This window comes from Lycium barbarum, chromosome 7, assembly GCF_019175385.1.
Source record: "Lycium barbarum isolate Lr01 chromosome 7, ASM1917538v2, whole genome shotgun sequence".
NCBI lineage: Eukaryota > Viridiplantae > Streptophyta > Magnoliopsida > Solanales > Solanaceae > Lycium > Lycium barbarum.
In genome coordinates, this window is record NC_083343.1 from 124,416,393 (window position 1) to 124,426,202 (window position 9,810).

Sequence of the window (9,810 nt, forward strand, 5' to 3'; positions counted from 1 at the left end):
TATGCAAAATAGAGTTACTCTTATGTTAGTGTGAGTTTCCTGCCTCTCTCAGCGGTAACAACTGTATCGTCAGTGTATATAATTTGCATAGTCATTGTATATTGTAAATAACCTGCTGCAACTAGTTAAATTATACTAATTTGTGTAGTCAGTGCATATAATTTAAATCCTTCTTATATTATAAGTAATAAGGTCTCTGTCTTATCTACTGCATAGACGACGGATTATTCATACTCCACAATCATTTGTCGTTCCAAAGCATTTATACTTGATCGATTAGACAGAAAAAAACTTTTACCATCAGATTAGTATTTTCATTTTCTATAACTATAAGATATAGAAGCGATAAATTATTGTCATTATATGTAAATATAAGCGAAAAGTTTGTCTCTCTAGCTCAGCCATCAGGTGATGAGAGTACAAATACAGTGATTCACAAGAAGAAATGCAAAGCGTCAGTCTTCAGTTGTCCTGATGGAGAAATCAATGGATCAAGAATATTTCTCCATGCTTTGTATTCCAATGGTGAGCCAGCACCAGGCAGAGGAAACCCGTTTACGAAGAAAAAAGGCGCCCCATATACGCCTTTCACACAACCATACTGCGAAAAAGCATATATACACAAATGCAAGTTTCAGTATAGGTGAAAAAGATGTGCACACAATGTTCAGGGTAATTGAGCTAATTGATGTACCTACCTTGAAGGAAAATCTTGTCGCTTGATCGGTTTCAGGATCGGTAAATCCATCCTTTACCGCAGTGTAATCCGAATGCCCAATTGCATTGGATGTAAATTTTGCAACTTTATCCACAACAGATGCTTTGGGCAAGTTGAAAGTTGCTTTGTTATAAAACTCATCCTGTTTCAACCAGGCATAATTAAAACCAAGACTAAGTATATATGTTAGTACCATAATTTGCAAGAGGAACTTTTCGGCATAAAATCTGATAAGTACCAACTCATCCTTTCAATATTTTGCAGGTAACAAAAAACCAATTTCGGAGAGCAAGTACCGGCAACAAGTGGGAGAGCTTGTGTCAAGCAAGTGAGGCCAGACTAAACCAACACACAATCACTGTCAATCTGTCATCACTTGGATGAAACCACTCCTCCCTCAAGTTAGGATAAATTCTGATGCTATCTACAAGGGCAATGTGGAGGAGAGGGTGTGGTGTGGGACAGTCAAGGCAAAATTCTTTTTGCATACTCCATCAAAATTGGCCCTGGCACAAGTAATCTTGCTGAAGCAATGGCAGTATGGCACTGCTTTATGGACTAAATTGGTGTGCCAGGGATGGTTTTCAGATGGTAATGGGGGAAACAGACTCCTTACGACTTACTAAGTATATAAAAGGAGAGTGGAGACCCCCATGGAGGATTAACTACCAAGTGCTAGAGATACAGAAGCTGTTTCCACATCAACCATTGTTTCAGGGAAGCCAACAAGACCAACTGATAAGTTTGCTTCCATGAGCCATGAGTTAAATGAAGACCATGTCTTCAACTCCTCCTCTGTTCTTCCAAGGTAGGTCAAAGGCCTAGTAAATATGAATAGATGGAATCTTCCTACCTTTAAAACCACATAATTGTATATGAACCTCCTTGAAACAGCTCTTATTCATTTTTTGGTTAGGGTAGATCAGGACTTTTGGCTTTAGCTCAAATCCCATCTCAATGATCATGTACTAAGTTTGGAATGCCAAACTCAGGCTGTATATTTTTGCTCATCAATGATCAATGGAGTACGAGTTTGATTATTAAAAAGAAAAAAGAAAAAAGAAGAAAAAACATTACTCATGCTTTTCCATAGTTTTAGTTTTGCCCATTAATAATGAACAATCAGTAGCCTTCTTGTAGCTCATCAGTATCAGAGAAATTTTAGGCATTGCAATTTCATATTTGAGGTGTTCGATTAGATTCTTATACAGACTAAAAAAGGACAGCCTGGTGCATTAAGCATCTAGCCGCACCCAAAGGGGTGTAAATTGTAAGGTAGGCAGCCTATCCTGAAGCAAGTAACAGTGAATGATTCCATGGCTGAAAACTTGTATTTTAGTCCCGCTCTCAGAGAACAGTTAAACAATTAAAGGCCACTTAAAACGACAGAGAACAATAACCTCTAACGCCATTATGAGATGAATGGTGAACAAAATAGATTGCTGCAATTGCTTAAAATCAATTTAAGCTCCATGAGACCAGTATTTGAAGGTTACCTATTGTTAGGTTTGTAAACTTTCGTTAAGTTTTTTCAATTGCATATGACATTCTCAAGATAGTATAGAAAAGCAGAGGAAGTATGTAAGTAAGATCTTTCCCAAAAAAATTCAGTCATGTGATTATACGATATATATTGCAGATCCTATTAACACCAATTTCATGAATACTAATTCCATAATAGAGAACATGCTCAAGCTTCAAGCTGTAGAAATTAAACGATCACACTTAAAGAGGCACAAGGCACTAAAAATTGGAGAGTTGCATATTGTTTTCGTTAAAAAAACTAATATGTGTAATTTTACTGCTATTTGACATTTATAGATTCTGCACCAGAAAAAAATTGTTACCTGGTGATCAAAGAAAGACTCCAGTAATCTGTATGTGGCAGAAGTATTCAACTTATTGATAATGTGCAACGCACGCGAGGTGATAAATGCATTGTCATGGTAACTGCATATTATAACAAGTAAAACAAATCATCCTCATGTCTATTACTCCACAAATTAATGCTGAACTGGAAGACCAAATGATATTGTCATTTCCTACACATACCAACAATCTGGCTCCCAGAAATAGAAGTAAAAGCAATCAAAAAACAGCAATAGGTACTTCAATCTTGTGAAATGTGTCATTATTTCAGCTAACAGCAGCAAAGATGTACTTTTAGGAAAACTAAAAGAACTAACTCCCCTGTTAACTTAGCCAATAAGCATTGCTTGTGAGGTCCTATAGTTATATTAATCGGACAAATGATTCTAGCTAGTATTTTAACATGTTGTAACAGGTAACCGTTCCAACTTTTCATGTTATTAGTTCTCATTTTTATGGATGATTACCTGTAGTTATATGTTAAGATGATGTAACAGTATAAAGACTCTCCACACTGTCCGTACATAGAAGTTAAATAAGAAACCTATACAATAGGATTTAACTGATCTGTACTGACAATATAAATAACCATTGCCCCTGTTAGTGTAATTTAACTTATACCTGTTATAGGAGAACTTGCCTGACTTTTCAGGTTACTAATCCTATTTTTTATGGACTGTTTACCAGGGCAGACCTAGCTTATAATCTATGGGTTCACGTGAACTCACTAGTTTTTACCCAAACTCAAATCTAGTAAATATCTATGAATATTTGAGTGTGAACTCAATTATTGTTGTTAATTAATTTGAGGTCTTTATAGGAACTCACAAACTTTAAATCCAGGATTTGTCTCTATACTTTACAACTTAGCCTCTATATGCAGGATCCAAGATTTGAGATTTATGAGTAGTTACTATAAGGACTTCAGGTTAATACTATAGATAACACTCACTCTGTTTCAATTTGTTTGTCTTACTTTTCTTTTTAGCCCGTTTAAACAAGAATATCTATTTCCTTTTTTGGCAACTCTTTACTCTATCCGTCTCAAAATAGCTGTGGTTACTAAAATTAGTTGTCTCAAATTATTTGTCGTTTTAGAAGTTCAAGACACAATTAATTTTTTTTTTTCCCCATTTTAATTTCGTCATTAATGGAGCAATAACAACAACAACAACTTACCCCGTATAATCACACAAAGTGGGGTTCTGCCATTGATGGAGATGACACATAAATAGAGCAATCATTCAATGGAGAGATATTATAATTTAGACATAAATAAGAGTAAAATTAGTCAAATATCACTCCTAATTAATACTCCCTCCGAATAAAAAAGGTGTTCACTTAGCCTTTTTTTTAGTAAACAAAATGTCAATTTATCAAATCAAGAAATAATTAACCTTATTTTTCCAGATTTGCCTCTATTAAATGCTATGTGATCAAATCCTAATACCTATTTAATTTAAGGGCAATTTAATCAAACCACCTATTTTTATCTAAGAGTTAATATTTTCTTACGAGGTGCGCAAATGGCTAAGTGGATACTTTATTTGACCCGGAGGGAGTATTTCTTAAAGGTAAGTAAAAAAAAAACAGATAATTTGAGACAGAGTGAGTAACTCCAAATTTCCACGTGACATATTTAAGACTATAAGATTAACAAGCATTTTAGTACATTCTATGTATCTTTAGTTTTAGTTTAAGATAATAAGATTCAAAAGTCTTCTTTACTTTAATTACTTTTTTTAAAGTCTGAGATCAAATCAAAATCAGACAAATAAATTAAAACTGATGGGGTATATATATGAGTCGATACAACAATTACTAAATTCACGTCAACCCATAATCAGATCTCAAACTATAGAATGAAAAAGTGGGTTGAAACAGGAGCATACGGTAAAGGGAAGGGATGAACAACGAGAGAGACACGAGAACCATAGAGTTGGACAGCTCGTTTAAGTGGGGGCCATGAATCTCTACTGTCAGGACATACTGGATCAAAGAAAGCCTCGATTAATATTGATTCTGTTTTGTCCTTTCTGTTATCGTACCAAAACCCATCTTGCTTGGATGGAAGTGAAATCTGAGCACTCACACAAAATATGATTAGTACTAAAACAGAACTAAGTAACAGAATGGATATGTACTGAATTTTCCAAAGCTCCATTTCTTGTGGTAGATAGTAATCCTATCTTGTTTCAGATTTTTTGGACTTCTTTATTGTGACGAGATGTGAAAACTAAAGTTGAGAAAAGAAAATGAACAAAAATATCGTCTCTTATGTTTGAGGACAAGTTCAAAATAGTTCTGTATGAATTTAACAATTTTGGTCATTTAAGTTTCTCAAACTAAAACACTATATAGAGCTTGTTTGTATGGGCTTGAAAAAAGAAAGTTTATAAGCTGAAAACAGTTTATAAGTTGCTTTAGATAATATAAATTAAATAGGTTTAATTATTTTTTTGAACTTATTTTAAGTACAAAATGACTTTAAGCTAGCTAGTCAAACACACAAAAAAGCTAAGCTGTTTTCAGCGACTTATAAGTCAATTCAAATGGGCTCATAGTTTGTTCGGCCCAACATCTAAAATCAACTTATTTTGAAAAGTGTTTTTGTAAAAAGTATTTTTTGTGAGAAACGGTTAAAATTTGGCCCATTAATAAAAAAATTACATTTGAATATCAATTAGTATTTGGCTAAGCTTTTAAAAAGTATTTCTAAGTGTATATTTCTCAAAGTGCTTTTGGAAAAAACTACTTTTTTTTTTTTTAGTTTCTAAAAAACAGTTTTCGCTACTCCCCGAAAAGTCGGGGCACACAAGATCAAAGAGGCTTTAATTTATATGACACACTTTCCTATTTAGTCGATTCCAAAAGAATGACACATTTCTTTATTTGACAAGGATTTAACTTTAAATTTTACTTTTTACGCATAATGAGATGATATATAACCACAAAAATATCTTTGACTTATTTTAAACTACAAGATTTAAAAGCCTTCTTTTATTTCTTAAATTTTGTGTCGAGTCAAATCACATCATATAAATTGGGACGGAGGGAGTAATATTGATTCGGTTCTCATACCAAAACCCATCTTGCTTGGATGGAAGTGAAATCTGAGCGCTCACACAAAAAATAATTAGTACTAAAACAGAAATAAGAAACAGAATTGGTTTTTACTGAATTTTCCAAAGCTCCATTTCTTGTGGTAGATATTAATTCTATCTGGTTTCAGATTCCTGGACTTTTTATTGGTTATTGAGAAAACTAAAGTTGAGGAAGGAAAAAGTGACAAAAGTGGTCTCTTATGTTTGAGGATAAGTTCAAACTAGTCCTTTAAGTATGCATTTAACAGTTTTGGTCCTTTAGATTTGTCAAACTTAAACACCTGTAGCCCCATTTGGCCATAGATTTTGAAGTTTAAAACTTGAAATTTGATTTTTTTATGTTGTGATTTGGAACTTGAAGTTGTGTTTGCCCATGCATTTTATTTGGAAAGAAATTGAAGTTTTGTAAATGGAAATGAAATTTCTCCCTAAAGCTAGTATAGAGATTTTTGGAACTTGAAAAATATTTTGAAGATAAATTTTGAAAACGGAAAAAGGCCAAATATACCCCTGAACTATTAGAAAAGGGCTAAATATACCCTTCGTTATACTTTGGGGTCAATTATACCCCTACCGTTATACTTTGGGCACATATATATCCTTCATTTTAGCGGAGGACACGTGCCACCATTTTATTGTCCAATTCTAGAAAATAGTTAAAATTGGTCAATAAAATGGTGACACGTGTCCTCCGTTAAAATGAAGGGTATATATGGACCAAAGTATAACGACGGGGGTATAATTGACCCCAAAGTATACGAAGGGTATATTTAGCCCTTTTCTAATAGTCAAGGGGTATATTTGGCCCTTTTCCGTCTTCAAAATCTAATCAAATTTCATTGTCAAACAAATATTTGAAGATAAATTTTCAATTATGATCCTAAATCTATGGCCAAACAATAGCTTAGTCTCCGTCAAGTTGAAGAGTGAAGTGTGGAAGAAGAGGCAAAGATCAATAAGTGTCTTAGAGACATTTGCTTTGGGTTGGTATATTCTGAGAGCCTTGAGATCTTTGATTTGCTATTATCCAGCTAGATCTAGGAGCTTACCATTGCGGAGAGAGAATGGATATACTTCTATTTCGGTACAACAAGGAGTTACTATAGTCAGCACAGTGAGATTTGTGAAACTAATCATGCCTTTATGCCTGAACACGGGATGCACCGGGCTGCTCTTTTGCCCTTTTTTCCAGTTAGATAGAAAATAGCATTTACTATCGAATTCGTAATTTCATTTTTTCTATAACCATAAGATATATAGAGAAGCAATAAATTATTGTCATTATATCTGTAAACATAAGAGTTAAAAGTGTGTCTCTCTAGCTCAGATATAAGGTGATGAGGCTACAAATACAACTAAAGACTTAAAGATCAGTGATTCACAAGAAGAAATGCAAAGTTTCAGTTCTTCATTTGTCCTCTGGTGAAAACAATGGATCAAGTGTATTTCTCCATTTTTTGTAGTCCAATGGTGAGCCAGCATCAGGCAGTGGAAACCCATTTACGAAGAAAAAAGGTGTCCCATATACGCCTTTCACACAACCATACTGTGAAAAAAATGGAATACACACAAATGTAAGTTTCGGCATAGGTGAAATATATGTACACACAATGTATAAGGTAATTGAAATTAATGTACCTTGAAGGACATTCTAGTTGCTTGATCGGTTTTGCGGTCAGTAAATCCATCCTTTACAGCAGCATAATTCGAAATCCCGATTGCATTGTATGTAAATTTTGCAACTTTATCTACAACAGATGCTTTGGACAAGTTGAAAGTTGCTTTGCCATAAAACTTATCCTGTTTTAACCAGGCCAGTTAAAACCAAAATTAAAATATATGTCTATTACCATAATTGACTAACAGAGAAACTTTTTGGCATACAATCTGATAAGTACTACTCTGTAGTTTGTGAATTCAACTAACTCATGCTTTTCCATTGTTCTAGTTTTACCCATTAATAATGAAAAATTGGTGGCCTTGTTGTAGCTCATCAGTATCAGAGATTGTAGCTCATCAGTATCAGAGAAATTTGAAATTTTGGGCATTGAAATATCATATTTAAGGTGTTCTATTAGATTCTTATAAAGACTAAAAAAAAGGGCAGTCTGGTGCATGAAGCATCTCGCATTCACGCATGGTGTGGAGAAGGGCGGCACCCCAAAGGTTGTAATGTAGATAGCCTACCCTGAATCAAGCATCAATAGCCGATTCCACAACTGAAAATTATATTTTAGTCCAGCTCCCGGAGAACAGCTAGAACAATAATTGAAGGCCACCACTTAAATCAACATAGAACAATAATCAATAAAGCCAATATGAGATGACTATGAAGTAAACAGATTGTTGCAGTTGCTTAAAATCCAATTAAGCTCCATGAGACTGTAACTTGAAGGTTACCTAGTTGTAAGGTTTTCAAAATATGTAAAGTTTTTTCAACATATGACATTATCAAGATAGTATAGCATATCAGACTTCAGAGAGGGTTTGTAAGTAAGATATTTACCTAAAAAAATTCAGTTAAGTGACTCGCCAAATCTAGGTAACATAGTTTTGCAACGGCAATTTCATAAATACTATACTTCCATAATAGAGACAAGGGGCCAAAGAAGATATGCTCAAGCTTCAAGCAGTAGAAATTAAGTATGCATACTGAAAGTGGCACAAGGCACTAAAAATTGGAGGGTTGCATATTCTTTCTATATAAAACAATAGCATTGAAGTTGTACTGCTGCTGAAGATTCATACCTGTTGATCAAAGAAAGATTCCAGTAATCTGTATGTGGCAGAAGTATTCAACTTATTGATAATATGCAGCGCTCGCGAGGTAATAAATGCATTATCATGGTAACTGCATATTAGGACAATCAATCTCATTTTAGAAAAACATGGCTATCAATAAGCTACACTAGTATGTTTAATCAAGGTTTAGAACCACTGCACAAACTCTAAATTCAGATGATAATTAATTAGAGAAGTTTTTGAACGAGATGCTACCATCAACTAACAGATTTAAGTAAATCACCAATCAAACCAACAGTAAAAAAATCATGTGATTCAATTTTCATAATATTACACATATGTTTAGCTATTTTGTCTACATTTTCCCATGAGCATCATTCAAGAAAACTGATGGTCTATCACGACAATTTCTCTAATCAAAGGCGAAATGTGCCCTCTCTAACGACTTAAACTTTTAGATAAGCTGGTCACACAATTCAAAATGGCATCATGCAAGGATCCTGAGTTCAATTCTAGACGCCGTTCATTATCAAATTTAATTTTCACATGATCCATGAAAAAAAAAATCTACTTGGATAAATAAAAACATGTTATCTAACAGAGAAAAGCGCATACGGTAAAGGGAAGGGATGAACAACGAGAGAGACACGAGAACCGTAGTGCTGGAGAGCTAGCTTGAGGGGGGGCCATGAATCTCTACTGTCAGGGCACACTGGATCAAAGAAGGCCTCGATTAATATTGATTCTGTTTTGTCCATTCTGTTATCGTACCAGAACCCATCTTGCTTGGATGGAAGTGAACTCACACAACCAATAAATATTAAAACAGAATTAAACAACACAATGGATTTCCAGAGCTCCATTTCTTGAAATAGATATTTAATTTCTATCTGGTTTCAGATTTTTGGCCTTTTTATTGTGAAGAGATGATGTGGAAACAAAAGATAGAAGTGATAGTGATGTTTATGGTTAATTGTAGTGTCCAACATCGGTACTATAAGACACTTCACTTCTAAGAAATAACATGGTAGTGCTTTATTAAATGATCGATCAACTTTTGGTGTTGAAATAACAAGTGTCCCGCGTCTTGCTTGCACTGAACCGAATGATGAGCACTGAGAAAACAAAAGGTTTAATTTATATAAAACAGACCAATTGAAAGATAATTAGAGGCAATTATTCATAATAAAAATAATTAGTGCTGAGTTGTCCTGCATCGAATGAGATGTGGATACTTGGTTTTGTTATATGGTATTGAGTAATCCCTGATGTGTATTACTATCTGTTGTTGTATTTGTTTTGTCTCTTGCTATTTTACTGTCTTTTTTTTTTTTAAGCTAAGGGTCTATCGGAAACGGTCTTTCTACTCCACAAAAG

The 9,810-nt window shown here is 34.1% G+C and overlaps 2 protein-coding genes across 2 annotated transcripts; both read right to left on the bottom strand.

The window, feature by feature from the left end:
- Nucleotides 1–276: 276 nt before the first annotated feature.
- LOC132604162 (uncharacterized) lies at nt 277–4,914 on the bottom strand. Its single transcript, XM_060317531.1, has 4 exons — nt 4,480–4,914; nt 2,566–2,668; nt 699–860; nt 277–601 (listed from the first exon to the last, which is right to left on the bottom strand). The coding sequence occupies exons 1-4, from the start codon at nt 4,749–4,751 to the stop codon at nt 434–436; spliced, it is 705 nt and encodes a 234-aa protein (XP_060173514.1). The 5' UTR covers nt 4,752–4,914; the 3' UTR covers nt 277–433.
- A 2,032-nt stretch (nt 4,915–6,946) lies between these two features.
- On the bottom strand, nt 6,947–9,591 carry LOC132604163 (uncharacterized). The gene is made up of 4 exons (XM_060317532.1): nt 9,049–9,591; nt 8,440–8,542; nt 7,330–7,491; nt 6,947–7,237 (listed from the first exon to the last, which is right to left on the bottom strand). The coding sequence occupies exons 1-4, from the start codon at nt 9,294–9,296 to the stop codon at nt 7,100–7,102; spliced, it is 651 nt and encodes a 216-aa protein (XP_060173515.1). The 5' UTR covers nt 9,297–9,591; the 3' UTR covers nt 6,947–7,099.
- Nucleotides 9,592–9,810: the final 219 nt, after the last annotated feature.

What these genes read in the sequence shown, in the direction of transcription:
- LOC132604162 (XM_060317531.1), bottom strand. Translation starts at nt 4,751, where the DNA reads ATGGAGCTTTGGAAAATTCAGTACATATCCATTCTGTTACTTAGTTCT. An exon ending in GTTCATCCCTTCCCTTTACC is followed by an intron (nt 2,669 to 4,479) that starts GTATGCTCCTGT and finishes TATAATATGCAG; the next exon opens with TTACCATGACAATGCATTTA. An exon ending in CGACAAGATTTTCCTTCAAG is followed by an intron (nt 602 to 698) that starts GTAGGTACATCA and finishes GCTTTTTCGCAG; the next exon opens with TATGGTTGTGTGAAAGGCGT.
- LOC132604163 (XM_060317532.1), bottom strand. Translation starts at nt 9,296, where the DNA reads ATGGAGCTCTGGAAATCCATTGTGTTGTTTAATTCTGTTTTAATATTT. An exon ending in GTTCATCCCTTCCCTTTACC is followed by an intron (nt 8,543 to 9,048) that starts GTATGCGCTTTT and finishes CCTAATATGCAG; the next exon opens with TTACCATGATAATGCATTTA. An exon ending in CAACTAGAATGTCCTTCAAG is followed by an intron (nt 7,238 to 7,329) that starts GTACATTAATTT and finishes TTTTTTTCACAG; the next exon opens with TATGGTTGTGTGAAAGGCGT.